The 21,465-nt window shown below is 39.2% G+C and overlaps 1 protein-coding gene across 4 annotated transcripts in view; it reads right to left on the reverse strand.

Annotated features, from left to right (window-relative positions):
* The window catches only part of LOC133239117 (putative neutral ceramidase C), a 65,174-nt gene that overhangs the window by 21,589 nt on the left and 22,120 nt on the right, over positions 1-21,465 (reverse strand). For 3 of the 4 annotated variants that reach the window (XM_061402677.1, XM_061402673.1, XM_061402672.1), the window contains 9 exons: positions 16,308-16,428; positions 14,401-14,526; positions 12,543-12,629; positions 9,979-10,083; positions 9,781-9,862; positions 7,165-7,280; positions 6,080-6,174; positions 3,076-3,115; positions 2,197-2,292 (listed from right to left, as the gene is read on the reverse strand). In XM_061402677.1, coding sequence (XP_061258661.1) covers positions 2,197-2,292; positions 3,076-3,115; positions 6,080-6,174; positions 7,165-7,280; positions 9,781-9,862; positions 9,979-10,083; positions 12,543-12,629; positions 14,401-14,526; positions 16,308-16,428 — 868 coding nt within the window. The other variant, XM_061402674.1, reaches the window with a different exon arrangement.

Consider the following 21,465-nt stretch of genomic DNA (forward strand, 5'->3'; position numbering starts at 1 on the left):
CTCACTCTTTGCAACACCATGGACTATAGCCCATCAGGCTCCTCAGTCCATGGAATTTTCCAGGCAAGAATACTGGAGTGGGTTGCCATTTCCTCAGTTCAGTTCAGTCACTCAGTCATATCTGACTCTTTGCAACCCCATGAACCGCAGCATGCCAGGCTTCCCTATTCATCACCAACTGCCGGAGTCTACCCAAACCCATGTCCATTAAGTCAGTGATGCCATCCAACCATCTCATCCTCTATCGTCCCCTTTTCCTCCTGCCCTCAATCTTTCCAAGCATCAGGGTCTTTTCATATAAGTCAGCTCTTCGCATCAGGTGGCCAAAGTACTGGAGTTTGAGCTTCAACATCAGTCCTTCCAATGAACACCCAGGACTGACCTCCTTTAGGATGGACTGGTTGGATCTCCTTGCAGTCCAAGGGACTCTCAAGAGTCTTCTCCAACACCACAGTTCAAAAGCGTCAATTCTTCAGTGCTCAGCTTTCTTTATAGTCCAACTCTCACATCCATACATGAACACTGGAAAAACCATAGCCTTGACTAGACGAACCTTTGTTGGCAAAGTAATGTCTCTGCTTTTGAATATGCTATCTAGGTTGGTCATAACTTTCCTTCCAAGGAGTAAGCATCTTTTAATTTCATGGCTGCAGTCACCATCTGCAGTGATTTTGGAGCCCCAAAAATAAAGTCAGTCACTGTTTCCACTGTTTCCCCATCTATTTCCCATGAAGTGATGGGACCGGATGCCATGATCTTCGTTCTGAATGTTGAGCTTTAAGCCAACTTTTTCACTCTCTTCTTTCACTTTCATCAAGAGGCTCTTTAGTTCTTCACTTTCTGCCATATGTCATGTGCGTATCTGAGGTTATTGATATTTCTCCCAGCAATCTTGATTCCAGCTTGTGCTTCTTCCAGCCCAGTGTTTCTCATGATGTACTCTGCATATAAGTTAAATAAGCAGGGTGACAATATACAACCTTGATACACTCCTTTTCCTATTTGGAACCAGTCTGTTGTTCCATGTCCAGTTCTAACTGTTGCTTCCTGGCCTACCTATAGGTTTCTCAAGAGGCAAATCAGGTGGTCTGGTATTCCCATCTCCTTCAGAATTTTCCACAGTTTATTGTGATCCACACAGTCCAAGGCTTTGGCATAGTCAATAAAACAGAAATAGATGTTTTTCTGAAACTCTCTTGCTTTTTCGATGATCCAGCAGATGTTGGCAATTTGATCTCTGGTTCCTCTGCCTTTTCTAAAACCAGCCTGAACATCTGGAAGTTCATGGTTCACATATTGCTGAAGCCTGGCTTGGAGAATTTTGAGCATTACTTTACTATAATGCTAAATTACAGTTACAGATAAGGCAAAAATGGAATTATTCTCATCTAACTTATTATTCTCATCTAAGTTTATCCCAGTTAAGAATCTTTATTCAACAGGAATCACTCAAAAGCAGGGACCTTCAGTAAAGTCAACAGAGGGCAGCAGGGCAGACTCCACTGCTGGAATTACTGAGCATTTGTCAAGAGGCAGCCTGTGTGCCACACCATGAATTGCCAAGTTATACCTCAGATCTATTAGAAACTAGTAAGTATGGACTTCTACCCTGTTTTCACGTTTTTAGCTACTGGTGTTTAAAAGTACTTAGGCTACTTTTTGTACTATTTGTAACAAACAAAATAAAAACATCACCAGTCAGCAGCCTCCCTAATTTTTTGAGGCTCTGTTTCTTAATCTGTATCACGCTATAATAATACCCTACTTCAGTCAGGGCTAATTGAGAGGATTACATAAAATGACATTTGCAAGGTGCTTAGCCAGTGCTTTCTCTAGATAGTAGCTGCCAATGGGCATTTTCTCAGGTTCTACAGAAGCTTAAGGCACCAAAAGCATTATGGATCGAGTTAGAAATGTTGTATGCCATAACCCAGGCTTATTACCAGTGCCCTTGACCAGGTAATTTATTTCAGGGAAAGTGGAAGTTAATGAGACTAGAATTCTCTACTGAACTTGGAAATGGTCAACCTAGAACTCCCAAATATGACCTCTGGCTTATCCTTTTCTTACCTGCTCTAAAACAAAATCATCTCTCAAAAAACATGATTAAGGAAGTCCAGAAAGAAAATCTGCATTTGATACAATAGTCTTGACCAGGATATAATTCATTTAAATGATGAGAACTTTCTACTTTACCTGGTATTCTTCATATGTGGTAATGTAGTGTGTATATACATTACATAGACCTGAAATAACAACAGTCATATTCAGCATCCCATAAGCTTCAAATTCCTAGGGCAAAGGGGAGAGTGCACTAAAATTACTCTTCATCTTAAAGTGTATTATCATTTTTGTTATATTTAACATACAATTATCAATATGAATTTTTATTGTAATATATCTATCTTAATATTTTTCCAATGGTCAAAATTGCCCAGGAATACAGGAGTATCAGAGAGTCCTTGGTGAAAAGTTAAAAGCCTTAACTCTGCACTCCAGTTGGACAAGTCAATGGATCTATGAACACCCTAATGACTCTACTTCCTAATGCAGAACTTTATCACTAAAAATATAGATGTTTTATCAATTTCCTAAAAAGTCTAAAGGGAGCATTATTAGCTAACCACAGTAGCTATTTCCAGCTCCAAATAATAAGACTTTTGATGGTTATGTCATTTTAGAAACATGGACAATACTTTCTGAAATAAAAAAAATCACAAATACAGATAAAATACATAATTTTCAATGTGTTAGATTTTTTTATATAGGACTTTAAGATATTAATGAACTTGGGGTCATTTACTACTGAATCCATAAAACTCATAAATTTTAAAGTATTAGTACATAAATACAAATAAACCATTTTAATCCTACTATATTTCCTTTATATTTTTAATTTTATTCTTATGCCATCAATATTTCATATTCACCTCCAGCCTTTACTTTCAAGAAGTGTAAAACTCTTATCATCTTAGCAAAGATTAATTTAAAAGGTATCAGATCACAAGGATAGGGAATTCTTCTTCTCTTTTCCAAATAAAAATGCATAGGTATATTATTTCATTTGTAACTTACTTCTCGAACTGCCTGCCGAAGTCTCCGTCCAGACATGGTCCTGAGTCAAGAAAACAGAATTATCTAAGTGGTTTCCTATTCAGAATGTAGGCAAGGTACACAGAAAGGAACAGAAAAGGTGCGAGGTACACACAAACTTGTAAGGAAAGCCAAAAAGTTAGCCTGGCTACACCACAGTAAAGTGTAGAGAAACAACGCAAGTTCTGGCTGAGCTTTTTTCCACACTGCCCTATCTTCAAAATAAATCCTAAACCAAAACCAGATAAGTTAAAGGAGGAAAACAGAATCAGTGAATATCACTGGCAGAAGATCACAACTGTCTTCCATTCATCGAGTCAACAATTGGTTACATTCTATGTTAACAAGAGCTGAGGCAAGTAGAGTGCACACTATTCCTGCCTACAGAGAACTTACGCTTCATTCATTTACTTAGCTCAGATGGTAAAGAAACCACTTGCAATGCAGGAGACCTAGCTTCAGTCCCTGCGTCAGGAAAATCCCCTGGAGATGGGAATGGATATCCACTCCATTATTCTTACCTAGAGAATTCCACGGACAGAGGAGCCTGGGGGATTACATGGGGACACAAGTGAGCTACTAACTTTATACCAGACCCACTTGAAATTGCTGAGGACTCAACAGTATGGAGCTTACATTCTTGGAAGAGAAGATGGTCAATAGAAAATTAAAAAGTGAGATGACAATAAGTGCAATGCAGAATATAAGGCAGGATAAGGATGAAAGAGGATGGTGGTGGTCATTGTGGTGGTGGTGGTAGCGATGCAATGATGCTGGTAGAAGTACTGAAAACAGTGTCATGTACTGTAAGCAGGACTGGCATCTCTGTTAGAGTTTTCAGCAGAGAAATGAAGGAATGAAAGAGTTGGCCATGGAGATATATGGAGGGTAAGTGTTGCAGGTAGAAGGAGCTGTTTAAGTTCAAAAGCCCTAAAACAGGAGCATGCTTGGTAGTCTGAGAATTGTAGTGGAGCCAAGGTGGCTGCAGCAGGTGTGACTGAGGCAAATTAATTTTGTACAGAGTGGTACAAAATCAGATCAGACAGTTTGCTGAAGAGAGGATCGCAGAGGGCCTTGCAGCATATTATAAAGGTGTGAAGGTTTCTCTGGAGAGTTGGGAAGCTATTGAAAGGTTATGATAAGTGACATTATTTCACTTAGCTTTATAGGGATATCTCTGGCTATAATGTTGAGAAAAGACTATAGAGGAGTAAGGCAGAAGCAAGAAAGTGAGATGGTTATTGCAGTAATCCAGGGAGAGGCAATGGTGACTTAGACCCAAGTGGGGAGGAGGTGGGTGGGGGCAGAATGATGGAAAGTGTTGAATAGAACATGCAGAATTTGCTGAGGGATTTAAAGCAGGGAAAATTGAAAAAGAACTCAAGGATGACTGAGATTTAGGCCCTGAGCAACGGAAAGACACAAAATTGCTACTTATTAAGACAGGAAATATGGCATAAAGAGCAAATTTAAAACATGTTTCCATGCTTCTAATACCTAAACTGATTGTTTCATGTTCCTGTATTTTAATATTATTTAAAGTCTTTCTGCTAACATAATAAGTCACTGCACAATTTTAATCTAGAATGATAACTTCTCAAATTTTTACATTTACTTCAAGATACCCACTCAGTTCAGTTCAGTTCAGTCGCTCAGTCGTGTCCGACTCTCTGCGACCCCATGAATCGCAGCACGCCAGGTCTCCCTGTCCATCACCAACTCCCGGAGTTCACTCAGACTCACGTCCATCGAGTCAGTGATGCCATCCAGCCATCTCATCCTCTGTTGTCCCCTTCTCCTCCTGCCCCCAATCCCTCCCAGCATCAGAGTCTTTTCCAATGAGTCAACTCTTAGCATGAGGTGGCCAAAGTACTGGAGTTTCAGCTTTAGCATCATTCCCTCCAAAGAAATCCCAGGGCTGATCTCCTTCAGAATGGACTGGTTGGATCTCCTTGCAGTCCAAGGGACTCTCAAGAGTCTTCTCCAACACCACAGTTCAAAAGCATCAATTCTTCAGTGCTCAGCTTTCTTCACAGTCCAACTCTCACATCCATACATGACCACTGGAAAAACCATAGCCTTGACTAGACGGACCTTTGTTGGGAAAGTAATGTGTCTGCTTTTGAATATGCTATCTAGGTTGGTCATAACTTTTCTTCCAAGGAGTAAGTGTTTTTTAATTTCATGGCTACAGTCACCATCTGCAGTGATTTTGGAGCCCCCCCCCCCAACAAAAAATAAAGTCTGACACTGTTTCCACTGTTTCCCCATCAATTTCCCATGAAGTGATGGGACCAGATGCCATGATCTTCGTTTTCTGAATGTTGAGCTTTAACATTCTAATATTTCTGCTTTATTGACTATGCCAAAGCCTTCGACTGTGTGGATCACAATAAACTGTGGAAAACCCTCAAAGAGATGGGAATACCAGAGCACCTGACCTGCCTCTTGAGAAACCTATACGCAGGTCAGGGAGCAACAGTTAGAACTGGACATGGAACAACAGACTGGTTCCAAATAGGAAAAGGAGTACATCAAGACTGTATATTGTCACCCTGCTTATTTAACTTATATGCAGAGTACATCATGAGAAACACTGGGCTGGAAGAAGCATAAGCTGGAATCAAGACTGTCGGGAGAAATATCAATAACCTCAGATATGCAGATGACACCACCCTTATGGCAGAGAGTGAAGAGGAACTAAAAAGCCTCTTGATGAAGGTGAAAGAGGAGAGTGAAAAAGTTAACTTGAAGCTCAACATTCAGAAAAAAAAAGATACCCACTAGTGAGAGGCATAAAGAGGTTTATTCTTCAGAGGCCCCACCAAAAGAGGGTTGGGAATATTTGTCACTATTGGCCATACATAGCACAGTAGGATACAAAAGAGTCAGTACAGGGTTATCTGCCCATGATAAGAAGTGATTTCAAGAGAAACACATCTACAACTATCACAAAAATCTCACAAAATAAAAAAGAGGAACTTACGTGAACTCCCCAGGGATGGCAGTGATGGCCAAGAACCCAAGAGTAACAATCTGAACGTCAACGATATCTGGGTGCCAGGGATGAGGATTTAACAGCTAGGAACCAAAGCATGAAAACTGTGTTAGGAATATTACTCTCTTTGCTCGAGACCAATGCTGCTCACAGAATTTCCTTTGTTAATGGATATTCAATGTTTCCAGTTGTTTGAGTGTCTTATCCTACAGTCACAGGTGTTTTTCTAAGTCATGTAGTATTAAATATTCTATCTAGAATTAAAATGTGAATTTCAAATACCAGTGTCCCATTAACCTGGAATTATGTTCTCATCAATGAAGTTTTTGGTGGCTTTATGAAATCACAATGTGTAACAGATAACCAAGGTTCTCCTATATTACCATGGTGACTATCCTTATACAAGACAAACAAGGAATTACCATCATTTGAAAATACTTAATTATTTCTCTTTTTACTCTAAATAACACTTTAAATCTTCAGTTGCTAACTCTTGCCTTACTTTTCTTCTCCAAGAGACTATATCCTTTACCATGTTCAGATTAGCACAGAATCTTTCCCTCTATTCCTTCTATTTCTTCATTGCCTCTCCTTCTTGAAGAACTTCTAAGTAAATGTTAGAAAAAAAAATTATATTTAAAAATTGTTTCTACATCAAAAATTCATGGTATTATGAACACTGGCATGAATATGAAAATCCATGTTCCAAAGGGTATTTAAAGAATATTGCTTTAGTTAATAATGTTGCCTGAGTTCTGGAAAATAACCTGAGATGTCTTTCTCTGTGAGGAATTCTGTGCTCATACATCTTAATCTTATTCTTCCTTTTCCTCTGTTCTAATTGTTTCAATTATTTACTATGGATGTAAAAGTCTAAGTCAGTATATTTAGTAATCATACCCCTTATTTCCTTAAACTTATGGCATCCATATTTTTAATATTAAAAATTTAATTTGGGAACATTTGTATAATACACAGATCTACTATTCAACACGGACCTATTCATATCTGATAATTCATAAATTTAAAAATAACAATATACTAATTTCACCATGATAATCCAAATGCATTACCTCTCCAGTCTGAAGAAGGACTGGCTTTGGTTTATGGCATTCTTTGATTTCTTCAGATGGCTTGCCCAGAACCTGATCCCGAAGAGTGTCCCAAAATGAATTGCCTTCTGTCATCCCTATTAGGAATGTTATGATTAATATGATTGCAACCCTCTGAAAAATACCATCATTTTGACAAATGTTGTACAACAATGCTTTCAGAACTTTGAGAGATTTTATTAAGTTTGCTGTTCAATGATTTCAAACAGTTTGCAAAATAGAAGAGGTAAAATTTCCTGTTCATATTAAAGTAGGAGCCATTATTTAATTAGATCCTCAATGTGGTTGATAGAGTAAAAGAATATACATGTTCTACATCTTTCAGGTTTTGTTTTTATTGCTCTTCCTCAACCATGTTGCCAATTTTTAAAATATGATATAATTAAATGCAGGTCAATGAGCTGAATTATCCTTTTCCTATTTTGAGAGCTATAAAAGATATCTCCAGTTTGAAGTACCAGTTGTTTAACTTGTGGTCTCTAAAGACCCTCTCTTGATCTCCACTTAATTATGTGTATACACACACACGAGCAATTAAAAACCACCAAGCCTAACACCCATAATCTAGGAAAAAGCTATGTTAACTACAAAACCTAAGAACATAGAATACATAATCAGGAAAATATAATTACTATGAACTTATTTGGACCTACTTATAGAGCACACATGGGACTCTCAAAGAACTCTTCTAGCTCAGTAATAAAAAGACAAATAGACCAATTTAAAAATAAGAAAAATACATGAACAGATATTTCTCCAAGTAAGACACAATAATGGCCAACAAACATAAGAAAAGATGGTCAATATCCCAGGAAAACGCCAGTTAAAACCATAATGAGATACCACTCCACACCCCAGGGGTAGCTAGAATCAAAAAAAAGGAAGATAAACACAAGTATTGGTGAGGATGTGAAAAAATTAGAATCTTCAGAGAGAAACTGATGAGAACATAAAATTGTGCAATGATTTGAAAATACTCTGGTAGTTCCTCAAATAATTAAACATAGAATTTTACCATAGTGATCCAGCAATTCCACTTCCAGGCATGTATCAAAGAAATGAACTCATATGCTCACACAAAAGCCTGGACGTGAATATTTATAACAGCATTATTCCTAACAGCCCAAAACAGAACAACCCAAATGTCCATCAGCTGAGGAATGCATAAATAAAATCCGACAAAACCATACAGTGAAATATTATTCAGCCACAATATGACATAATGAACTTATCTACAAAATAGACTCACAGACATAGAGAACAGACGTGATTGCCAAGGGGGAGGGCTGGATTGGGAGTTTGGGATTAGCAGATGCAACTATTATATAGAGAATGGATAAAAAACAAGATTCTACTGTATAACATAGGAAACTATATTGAATATCCTGTGATAAATCACAAGGGAAAAGAAAATGAAAAAGAATATATATATATATACATTATATATATACACATTTGTGTATAACTGAGGCACTTTGCTGTACAGCAGAAATTAACACTACACTGAAATCAACTCTACCTCAATAAAACAATTTTTAAAAAGAAAAAAGGCAATGAAATTATTTTAGAATCCATGATACAACAGGGATGAACCTTGAAAACATGATGCTAAGTGAAATAAGCCAACACAAAAAGCCACGTATTTTTATGATTCCATTTATACGAAATGTCCAGAAGAGGTAAATATAGAGATAGAGATTCGTGGCTTCTTAGGCCTGGAAGAGATGGGGACTGGGCTGTGATGGCTAAAATGTACAGGGTTTCTCTTTGAGGTGATGACAACGTTCTACAATTGATGGCAGTGACGGTTGCATGTATCTGTGAACACATTAAAAACCACTGAATTTTATGTTTTGTGAATTACATCTCAATAAAGCTATCAAAAATTATTTTTTTTAGAACATTAGACCAAGCTAGATGAAATATTGCCAGGCAAGATGATGCCAACTGTATTATGTTACAATTGTATTTATTTTTCAACTAATGGTTCCAAAATATACATGTATATAGAAGACCAGAATAAAATAAGCCAAAATATTGCCTGTTGGTGCTACTTTCCAATTTTTTTAACTTTGTGTACTTTCCAATGCATGTTATCACAGTGATAATCAGGATAAAGTATAAAACCTACAATAATCATGGAAATACACACAGGAAGAAAACCCAGGATCACATGCTTTATGCTTCTAAAGTCTTCTGTTCTGAGGAATTTGGGCTCCAATAAAGAATTCCAGGAAAAAGACACTAATAACCAGATGGAAGGGCCAATTCATATTGTGGGTGTTAAAATGACACTCCTACTCTGCACCATTCCAACTCCATTCCTGCCCAATTTAAAACTATTCCTCCACAGGTTGAAATGCAGAGAGAATCTCTGATTCTTATCTGAATCCATGGAAAGCTAAATTATGAAAGATACTGACCCTTGAGAAATCATGTACAAACCTGGAAAGCCTACCTACCCTTAAATTTTAGAAATTAAAATAGTAAATGTAGTGGCTATGTGAAACCCTGTTAAGGAAAAGAATCCTGAAGTTCAGAATCTAGAACCATAAACCTGATCAGACTGCACCTCACCCTGAGTAAAACTGACGGTTCCAAATCCATCGATTGTACCAGCTGCAAAACTGTAGCCCAAGGCTGGTTTACACGTTTTTACCTAAAGGAAAAAAAAATTAAAACAAACAAAAGAAACAGAAGTTGAACTTCAATGATAAGATCAGCCCAGAGCTTTTCCCTTGTGGCACATAATCAGTATGACTCAGTGACACTTACTGTGTGTGTTGAATTGAGCCAGACAGTGACATCCGTCATATTCACCCACTGATGAGCTGAAGCCAGTGGCCCAGTTACCTCCTGGGAGGCAGACTCATACAGTTCCTAGAAAACCCACACAGCCTTACCATGAAAAGCAAACGAGCTAAAATGAATACTATACACTTTTACCCAAAAAGTGCCAATTTGGAAAAGCATCTTTCAGTCAAGTAATGTGGTGCTGGCTGATTAGCCAGAGCATTTTCAACTCTCCACCAAACCCACAGTGACTTCCCAGAAACCTGAAGGCCCTGAGACTGTTGACCTGGGTTTATTGCCCACAAATACGACATTCCAGCAATGCAGGCTATGGCACAAGATGCTCCAACCTCACTGGAAAGACAGTCAAGAAATTTTAAGGTTAGGAGTGAAAGCCTTAGTTGCTCAGTCATGTCCAACTCTGCAACCCCATGGACTGTAATGTAGCCCACCAGGTTCCTCTGTCCATGGGATTCTTCAGGCAAGAATACTGGAGTGGGTAGCCATTCCCTTCTCTAGGTGATCTTCCTCATCCAGGGATCAAATCCCAGTCACCTGCATCACAGGCAGATTCTTTACCATCTGAGCCACCAAGGCAGGTTAGGAGTAGACGGACCAAATTATCTTCTTTGCAGAGAACAAGAATTTTTCCTCAGGGACTCTCATGGAGTTTTCCCTCTCATAGTCCTTGAGTTCTCTGGCAGGGGCTAATACCAAAGAGGGACTTGAGAGAATTAAGGAGCCACTTCATCTGCATCAGTTCTCTCACCCACTGTCCATCGTTTGATGGTCTTTTTTTCCAATAGGATCAATTGATGCTTTTTTAATCTTATGAGAAATATATGAATTCCTTTTTTAATCTTATGGGAAATGTGAATAAAAATATATTTAGAAATGCTTGTGTTCTTTCAAGTCTTTATTGTATCGGTTACAGTATTGCTTCTGTTCTGTGTTTTGGTTTTTTGGCCTGAGGCATGTGGGATCTTAGCTTATCTACCAGGGATCAGTCAGCACTGGAAAGTGAAGTCTAAGCATTGAAACACCAAGGAGGCCCCTGGCAATGTTTGTTTTTATTCATCTCTATCCTACAGTAGAGGAGGCAAACCCTGCTTCAGCACCAGTGCCCATGCCTGACACCTAACTCATTTTCATTCTATTGCCATTCCAGTTTCCGCTGCTGTGTGGGAACTCAAGAGATAAGTCAGAAACACCAGCTGCAGCCCACCTCCCCTGATTTTGTTGTTGTTGTGTTGTTGAGTCTCTTAAGACCTGTACGACCACCTCCCTCATTAAGAGGAAAGTTGTGCCTTGCTGAGAATGTGGGACCGATCTCAATGTCTCTAGGCTTAGAATGGTATTAAAATTTCTGATGCCAAATTGTGTCACAGGTGTACACCCTAAATAGAATCTGTTAATTTAGAACAATCCGCTGATGAGACCACAGTAATTAAAAAGAAACTGCAGCAATTAGGCTGGCTGGTGTCTTCTGTTTTTAAAGGTGCTTTTGTTCTTCCTTAATTGCTCCTGAAACAGTTTAGAACCCTTGAGACACAATATTTACATAAACACACACACACACACACACACACACACACTGATGGGCATGCTCATTAAAGCCAGAGGTTAAAGTGACTGCCTGCAGTGCGGGAGACCTGGGTTCGATCCGTGGGTTGGAAAGATTCCCCTGGAAAAGGAAATGGCAACCCACTCCAGTATTCTTGCCTGGAGAAACCCATGGATGGAGGAGCCTGGAGGGCTACAGTCCATGAGGTCGCAAAGAGTCGGACATGACTGAGCGACTGAACTGAACTGAACTGAAGCTATAAAAAGGCAGAGATTTAACTATCTTTATTAGCGATGGTTGAGCTCAAAGCTATCCTTTGTCTTTTCCCCTGGAAACATCTTCATGGGAGCTGATACAAACTATGTGAGCATACTAGAAATTTAGGAGAGGTAAAATTTAGGAGAGGAAGGAGGGTGGAGTAACTGGTAGTAAGCTCTCTGGAAACCAGATTCTTCATCAAAAGATCTTTTAAATAAGATGGATGATCTGTGCCATATCAAAAAAGACCAAGGGCTAATCTGAATGCAAACTGCAAGAACTGGGAATTGTGCCACTCAGCTTTATCTTGTCCCAAAAGAAAAGATAGGAAATGGTCAGGGGACTTGGCAGGCAAAGGCCCCAGAGACTTCTGAGAATTTGGGTCAGTATGGTCATATCTGATACTACATTAATTGAAAACTACAATCTATCATCTAACTGCCTGAAGCAAGCACTCTGGCTGAAAGAATGTTTTCCTGATTACCTGCTTTTAAATGTACTTCCTGTAGGAAGTCAGTCACAAGCAGTCAGAGAGAGGCTCCTGTGCGGTATGTGAAACAACCTTCCTGATTGACAATAAACAGCATTCATACCTTCAGACTCCTTGGCGCAGCTTGAGCTCTTGCTGTCTTCCTCACAAAGACCAACTTCCCAATGAAAAATGTCAGTGGATTTTAAAGTATAGTTTTGAATGACGATAAAAGCAGCAGGGCCCACAGCTTACCTTTGCTTTGTCATATATTATCCGTCCTATGATTTGTGTACTTTCGAATATATCCTGCCCAGGTCCCATAGCCACACACATGCTAGGCTGGAACAAAATGACGCGAGATATGTTCTTAGTGAAATAAGTGATTCTTTCAAGGGATGGAAAATGAAAAGCGAATCTGTGCAAACAGACTTTCTTTTTGGCTGTGTGGCCTGTCGGACATTTGTTCCCCAACCAGCCAGGGACTGGATCCAAGGTCCCTGCACAGGAAGCGGAGTCTTAACCACTGCACCACTAGGGAAGTCCCGGCAAAAAGAGTTTTTGTAAAGCCACATTCCAGCATCTCTTTCCAGATGTTCTCCCAATTTACAGATTATGAAAAACAAAATCATTCTGGAATTAGAGCAATGAACGTTGCTAGAATTCATCTATTTCAACATAAGACATAAAATTGATGCATAATATTCTATTGCAAATACGTATCATAATTTATTTAACCATTTCATGTATGAATTTTGGAATTTAACAAATAATCATCCACTCTAATGTGAATTAATAATGTGTAAAAATTTTGTAAATGAAGGGTAACAAAGACTTTTTTTCATTGAATTATAATTGATTAAAAATGTTGTATTAGTTTCTGGTGTAGGAAGACTTTTTTCTTACTTTTTTAAAAATTGGGGTATCATTGCTTTACAATAGGAAGACTTTATAAAATAGTAAAGTATAAGAGAAAAGTATAATTGTTAAAAATATATTTCTCATTGGGTGGATGAACTTGACTGGGATAAAATAAATAGCCCAAACATAGTGTTTGATAAAAGCAATACCACAGGTGAAATATTCTGTAAACACAAAGAATAAGAACCAGAAACTAGACCCTGCTGCTCATGTCAAAGGTGGAAAATCTAAATGCAGATGAGGGGAAGCAGTTAAATAAACAGTGGTATAGCCTCACTTGTTGAGTGTAAAGCTTACTACACAGAACTATCTCGAGTGATAAAGAGATTTTTAAAAGACAAATTAGGTAGAAAACCCAAATTCTGGACAAAAACAAAAAAAATCTCAATAAATAAGTTATAAAATATTGTTCATGGATGCACACATGTAGGAACAGGTGTGATAGTGGTAATTTGGGGGAAAAGGAGCAGGTGGAGGGGAGGAAGGTAAGCAGGGACTTTCACTTTTTACTGCTCTTTAAGATTTCCATGTGGTTTGAGTTTTTGTGGTGGTGGTGGTGTAGTTGCTAAGTCATATCCGACTCTTGCAACCTCATGGACTGTAGCCTGCCAGGCTCCTCTGTTCATGGGATTCTCTAGGCAAGAATACTGGAGTGGGTTGCCATTTCCTTCTCCAGGAGATCTTCCTGATCCAGGAATTGAAACTGGGTCTCCTGTATTGCAGGCAGATTCTTTACCAACTGAGCTACAAGTGAAGCCTCAAGTTTTCACAGCAACACTTTTTTTTTTTTGTTTTGTAATTTATAAGAAAAAGAATTTTGATGTTACATTTTTAGAAAAACCCTAAAGACGTGATAATCGGAGAGAAATGTCTCAGGCAGGCAGTTTTTGTACTAAATTGTGACTTCAGAAATGCCAAGGCAAAATGTATCAAGCTGTCCAAGTTTAGGAAAGGATATTTAATCTGTGACATTTACTAAATTGTCTTACCATTCAAAAAATATAAGCATCAAATGGAAAACTATAATTTTATCCAATCAAAATTTAGTGGGTGCTTTTGAGAAGAGCAAATGCTAGCAGTAAGTAGGCCAGAGTATACTTGAGGAGAACATAATTGTAAATAAACAGTGATTACTTAAACATAAAATGTCTGTGAGATACAAAAACAAAGATTTAATATCATTATTACCTACCCCACCAATGGGACAAGAGCTATTGGCGTTATCACAAGACTCTCCCGTATTGGTGCATTGCGGGCCAAGAACATTGGGGGAAACATCTCCCAGATTTGATGAAGCAAAAGCTGCTACATACGGTCCCTGCCAAAAGAAACATCCAATTGCCTTGTATACTTTCTTATTTACTGCAATGAGTTCCATTAAAAAGGCAGACATTCAACCCACTCTGGTGAACTATTCAAAATCATTTGCACAGGATAAAAGGAGGATATTTCTCAGGTACAATATTCTGAGAAAGATTTTTGTTTCTGTAAAGACTCACATTGCAGTCAACATATATATTATTACTCATAATATTCCAATTATCAGTGAAACTATTTTAAGAGAGTTTCAAATTTGTGTCTCAAACAGCAACATTTTGACAAGAAATACAATGTGCAACAAGTTATAAAATGCCAACCCATGATCTCATGTTTGGTGTTGTACCTGGAACTCAGAGACCCATTTTTCCTTTAAAAATAAATAGCCTATTGGCTTAAAAAGTAAAGAGTCAATCTGGATGTTTCTGCTGTACAACTGAACCTAAATATTAGCATCCACCATCCAGACTTGCCCTCCACATATCTTTTCTCTATCTCTTCAACCAGAAATAACTACATATAATCTTTTTTCAGTAGGGTAAGACCTTAATCTCAACCTAACTGGTCTACCATTTCACCTTAAGTGTCTTAAATTTACTTAAGGAAAGAGATAATCAAGCATAGGAGACTATGTGTCATTTCTTATACTAAAAAAAATAATGGGAAATTACTTCCTTTTTCCTAAAAAACAGGCTAAAATTAAAAAACAAATAGAAGATTGTCAATAAAGGAGCTAAAAAGTCAAGCCAAATGTTCACGGGGCTAGTATTGTTATAACAGAACACTTAGTCTAGTCTAGGGCCTGGGGTTCTCATCTCGTCATATATCCTCCTGCATTTCGGGTTTGGATGCTGTGGTCAAGCAGAGCAGGGTCCTTCCTCACCACTTACCTATCAGCAGTCCACAATCTACACAGAGCCGACAAGCTTCCTGAAGTACACGGACTAGATTCTGGGACCGCCCCCCCCCCCCCAGCTCTGATCCCATCACTCACTGCATTTCAAATACCAGTCTAATGGATTAGGATTGTCTCTGACTTAGGCCATATTGCAGGAAAGTACGGAGAAGGCAACGGCACCCCACTTCAGTGCTGTTGACCAGAAAATCCCATGGATGGAGGAGCCTGGTAGGCTGCAGTCCATGGGGTCACTAAGAGTCAGACAGGACTGAGTGACTTCACTTTCACTTTCATGCATTGGAGAAGGAAATGGCAACCCACTCCAGTGTTCTTGCCTGGAGAATCCCAGGGACGGAGAAGCCTAGTGGGCTGCCGTCTATGGGGTCGCACAGAGTCGGACACGACTGAAGCGACTTAGCAGCAGCAGCAGCAGCAGGAAAGTAGAACAAAGTCTTTCAAAGGAACTTAAGAGGGAAGGCTGGACCAGAGAAGAGAACTCATTCCCGGCCCTCATTTGGATTCCTACAGCATTAAGAAGGTGCTTAATAATTTTATATTTTTTGAAAACAAAAGTAAACATCAACAGTTTCTCATATCTCATATCCAAGTTGATCAAAAACTATTATATGTTGCAAAAATCTTTAATTTGTTCTTCCTAATCCAACTAACTGAAACTTTATGAAGTCATCAATATAAATAGTATTTGACACAAAGTCAATAATCATTTAAATTTTTTCTTTCCTGATAAGAGAGGATGGAGAATTCTCAGTATGTAATATCCATGATGACACTTTCCTCTGAAGATCTGAATCAGCTATTCTGAACATGCATGAATGATGATACTCAGTGATTAAGATGAAGCTTTCAGTGACATAAATTCTCACCTCTCCAGGTAGATAACCTTTGTTCTTCTCTTGCTCAAAAAGGTAAGATGCATAACCTACGTTGTCACTATTTACAAGATGATTGGTGTTTTTCATGCTAACTGGGTGGATGGCAAACCAGCTGTAAAAGAACAAGAAGACCCAAGTTAATGGTGAGAACCAAATAAATGGAGGCACAAATGATATCTGGGAGCTTAAGTTTCCACCAGCAGGGAAAAAAAGGGCTTTTGACAATAGGTATTCTTTCATTGTTAATGAACTTAAATTACAAATAATATACTCAAGAAGTCTGATCACTTAAATTAACAATACAAAATTATTATTACAAATATTCCATTACTGTCATCTTCATTGTAAGCTTTTAACAAGAGCCAATACTGGTTAGTTACCGGACAATATACCTACAGAATTGTATCAACATAGACTTTGTCCTTCAAGCATGTACATACATAATAATTATTTGAATCAATCCTATCCAATTCAATAGACATTTACCAAGAGTCTGCAGTGTACCAAGCACTGAATCAATCAGTTTACTCTAGAATCCTGCAGAAGACAAAGATGTAAACAAATGGCCTTGATACAGTGTGACAAATGCTATAAATAAGGAGTCATAAAGTGTTTGGGGACCACAGATGACTAGCAATTAATTCTTAAAGGCATTCCAGGGAGAAAGAACAGCAGAATAAATGCACAGGGGTATGAAAGAGGATGCTATGCCTAATTCAATATACCCTTATGCATGGTAATACCTTGTTTAATTGTAAAGCTATAGAGTTTACAAGTTAATTTCACATCTGTTACCTCATTTTAACTTCACAGCAACCCTGAGAGGTAGGCTCTTATTACCTGCACGGTACCAGGTATCTCAAAGAAGCAATATGGTGGCCCACTTGTCATAGAGGACCAAGGCTAAAGCTTGGGCCTTGTGACACCTTGTCCAGTGGCTTTCATAGGATCAAACCTCCACCCAGGTGAAAAAGGTGTTTACAGGATAGAGGGCTGTGAGGCAGACTATCAGGAATACTCAAGAAAAGAGAGATTCCAATTCATAACTTTTCAAGCTAATTTAGGATTTTTAAAAAATCTTTTGATTTTTCTTCACAAAAAGCTTTTAAAATATTTTTACCCAAGTCATACGGTGCACAAAACTGAACATTCAATAGCTCGTTCAATATACATGTAGTTAACTCTGGCTCTGTGCCAGACACCAGGAACATAGAGATGAATGAAGCATCACCTCACCCTTGAAAAATGCTTCACCCTTGAAAAATGTGACATCTGAGCTGGCACTTAAAAGATGAGTAGGAACTTGGCAGGGGAATGACTAGAGAAAAGTCATCTGCAGCAAAAGTATAGAGATAGGAAGGAAAAGATGCAGTGTGTTCAGAGACTGGATGGTCAGGGGCACCAGGGTAGAAAGGATGAGGGGAAGGAGAGAGGGCAGTTGATCTTTTCATTCAATCAAAATGAATGCATAATGTGGTTGGCATTATGTTAAACCTCAACACTAGAGTCAGGTATGTTCTCTGCCATCAAGGAACCATAATATAATATCTGCCATCAAGGAACCATAATATCTGGGGAGAAAGCAAAAGCAAAAAATTTTGGTCTACTAATTAGACTATAAACTTGAATTATTAATTTTTATTTACTTTAGGCCTCAGAAAATTGATTGAACTTTTCTCTACCAAACTGAAAAAAATAGTAATCAGAAAAGTTATTTGCATTTCAGAATAGGAAGATGCTGTATCTTTCCTCCTCTGTCCTTTAAAATATATGCTATAAAAATATCAGGCTTGTTAAAGCAAACAAAGTAGTTTGGTAAGAGATGAATATTTATAAAGATATGCAGAAAAGTGGTCATTTTAATTTTAAAAACACTTACCATTTATTTTATCTGGTCAAAAAATATTCATCTAAGTAAAGTTCAAAAGAGAGGAAGAAAGGTTTAGGTAGTTTCAAAAGAAGTGAGAATACAGCCATAAAAAGATGTCGATGTCCTTGATAATAAGCATTTCGAAACAATGACTTTAAAATAATGTCACAGCTAGAGCAAGACTCTACTTGATTCACCATGACGCAATCCCGGTACTGAGAAAAGTCAAGAGATTTGAGATCTAATCATTGTAAGTAACAAAGTTAGTTCAAATTTCTAAAAAACTTCTGAAAAATCAATTTCAATCATGCTCAATGGTAAAGAATCTGCCTGCCATTGCAGGAGACTCAGGAGACAGGGGTTTGATCCTTGTGTTAGGAAGGTACCCTGGAGAAGGAACTGGCAACCCCCTCCAGTATTCTTGCCTGGAAAATTCCATGAACTGAAAAGCCTGGCAGGCTACAGTCCATAGTATCCCAAAGAATCAGACACAACTGAGCACACACACACACACAGTGAATCGATAAACTGCAGATTAATACAGAATAATTATCCTCTCCTCCTGTGTAACTGAGGTATTTCTAGTGTTTCTTTCAATTCAGACATTGTGTATTTCCTGTTGTGAAAAGCCAAATGCAGAAATGAGCTATTTAAACATTCTGAAACAGTAATAACCCATCGCAGGTTCTGTTCTCTCAGATCTGAGCTGCCCTCTTCACATGGAAGCCAAGGTCTGAACAAAGGTGACTGGCAAAGGGGTAGGTGAAGGCTGAAATCTGGCTCCCACTCAGCTCCCAACTGAAGCACACCTCCATCAGCCCAGAGAACGCAGCCTCTTTATGTGCTATGCAGCAAGTCCTATGCGCCAGGTATGGCCATCTCCAACCTAAGTGTCCACCAAAGGGGAGAACAAGAACACTGTACCTCCATTCAAAGGCAGTGGTCATGGAAATGTGTGACAACATGGGAGATCTTTGGACAAATACAATATAGTACACTGTTCAGTTCAGTCGCTCAGTCCTGTCCTGCTCTTTGAGACCCATGAACCACAGCACGCCAGGCCTCCCTGTCCATCACCAACTCCCAGAGTCCACCCAAACCCATGTCCATTGAGTCAGTGATGCCATCCAACCATCTCATCCTCTATCGTCCCCTTCTCCTCCTGCCCTCAATCTTTCCCAGCATCAGGGTCTTTTCAAATGAGTCAGCTCTTCTCATCAGGTGGCCAAAGTATTGGAGTTTCAGCTTCAACATCAGTACTTCCAATGAACAGCCAGGACTGGTCTCCTTCAGAATGGACTGGTTGGATCCCCTTGCAGTCCAAGGGACTCTCAAGAGTCTTCTCCAACACCACAGTTCAAAAGCATCAATTCTTCACCACTCAGCTTTCTTTATAGTCCAACTCTCACATCCATACATGACCACTGGAAAAACCATAGCCTTGACTAGATGGACCTTTGTTAACAAAGTAATATCTCTGCTTTTTAATATGCTGTCTAGGTTGGTCATAGTTTTCTTTTCAAGGAGTAAGCATCTTTTAATTTCATGGCTACAGTCACCATCTGCAGTGATCTTGGAGCCCAAAAAAATAGTCAGCCACTGTTGCCACTGTTTCCCCATCTATTTCCCATGAAGTGATGGGACCAGACGCCATGATCTTAGTTATCTGAATGTTGAGCTTTAAGCCAACTTTTTCACTCTCCTCTTTCACTTTCATCAAGAGGCTCTTTAGTTCTTCTTCACTTTCTGCCATAAGGGTGGTGTCATCTGGACTCAAAAGTGTCACCCCAAAATTCATGCCTAGCAGAACCTCATAATGGGATCTTATTTGGAAACAGAATTTTTACAGATGTAAACAAGGTAAAATCATACTATCTTTGGTTGGGTCTTAAGTCCAATGACTGGTGCCCTCATAACAAGAGGAAAGCGACAGAGAGACACCCAGATATGAGGAGGTAGGAAATGTGAAGATGGAGGCACAAACTGGAGTGATGTATCTACAAGCCAAGGATAGGATTGCTGGCAGTCACCAGAAGCTAAGAGGAAGGCATGGAAGTGATTCTGCCTCAGAGCCTCCAGAAATAACCAACCTTACCGTTAGGTAGGAAGTTAGGCATGAGCAGCCAGGAGTGTCCTAGACAAAAAGGATGCAGGTTGATCTCTAAACCCCATCCCAGACACATCCAGGAGGGCTCACAGATATACTACAAAAATAACCACAGAGACTTTTCCAACTTCTACGCAGGTGCTCTCTGCACACAGTGGATACAAACTAACCTCGGGGGCTTCCTCAAGTAACCTTAGACATCTAGGAGCCCATTAAGGATTCATAAATATTCTACATATGTATATGTCTGATTATAACAGACCGAATTATGGGAAGACATGTGCAACAAAGCCTGGTGTTACATAAGTTGCAACTGTCAATCAGCCTTGAGTATATGCCCATTTGCATTTCCTTTCCTTATTGGTGGTGGATACAAGCCCTATGTTGCACAGTTCAGTTCAGTCGCTCAGTCGTGTCCGACTCTTTGCGACTCCATGAATCGCAGCACGCCAGGCCTCCCTGTCCATCACCAACTCCCGGAGTTCACTCAGACTCACGTCCATCGAGTCAGTGATGCCATCCAGCCATCTCATCCTCTGTCGTCCCCTTCTCCTCCTGCCCTCAATCCCTCCCAGCATCAGAGTCTTTTCCAATGAGTCAACTCTTCACATGAGGTGGCCAAAGTACTGGAGTTTCAGCTTTAGCATCATCCCTTCCAAAGAAATCCCAGGGTTGATCTCCTTCAGAATGGACTGGTTGGATCTCCTTGCAGTCCAAGGGACTCTCAAGAGTCTTCTCCAACACCACAGTTCAAAAGCATCAATTCTTCAGCGCTCAGCCTTCTTCACAGTCCAACTCTCACATCCATACACGACCACTGGAAAAATCATAGCCTTGACTAGACGGACCTTTGTTGGCCAAGTAATGTCTCTGCTTTTGAATATGTTATCTAGGTTGGTCATAACTTTCCTGCCAAGGAGTAAGCATCTTTTAATTTCATGGCTGCAGTCCACAGGGCACCACCAAAAGGAGGAAGAGATGGGAAGTATAAAAAGGGGAAGTCAAGAGGGATTGCTACAATTCCTATGTCTGTTTAATAAAAGATCTGTCTGCCTGCGCTGTAATTTGTCTGTTGTTTTAAACTCTTTCGTCCATCGCTCCACATCTTTGTAGGAATGAGACAAGAACTGAGGGAGAGAAATCAACTAACCTGACACTTCCAAGACCCTGAC

This window comes from Bos javanicus, chromosome 26 (assembly GCF_032452875.1).
Source record: "Bos javanicus breed banteng chromosome 26, ARS-OSU_banteng_1.0, whole genome shotgun sequence".
Classification (NCBI taxonomy): domain Eukaryota; kingdom Metazoa; phylum Chordata; class Mammalia; order Artiodactyla; family Bovidae; genus Bos; species Bos javanicus.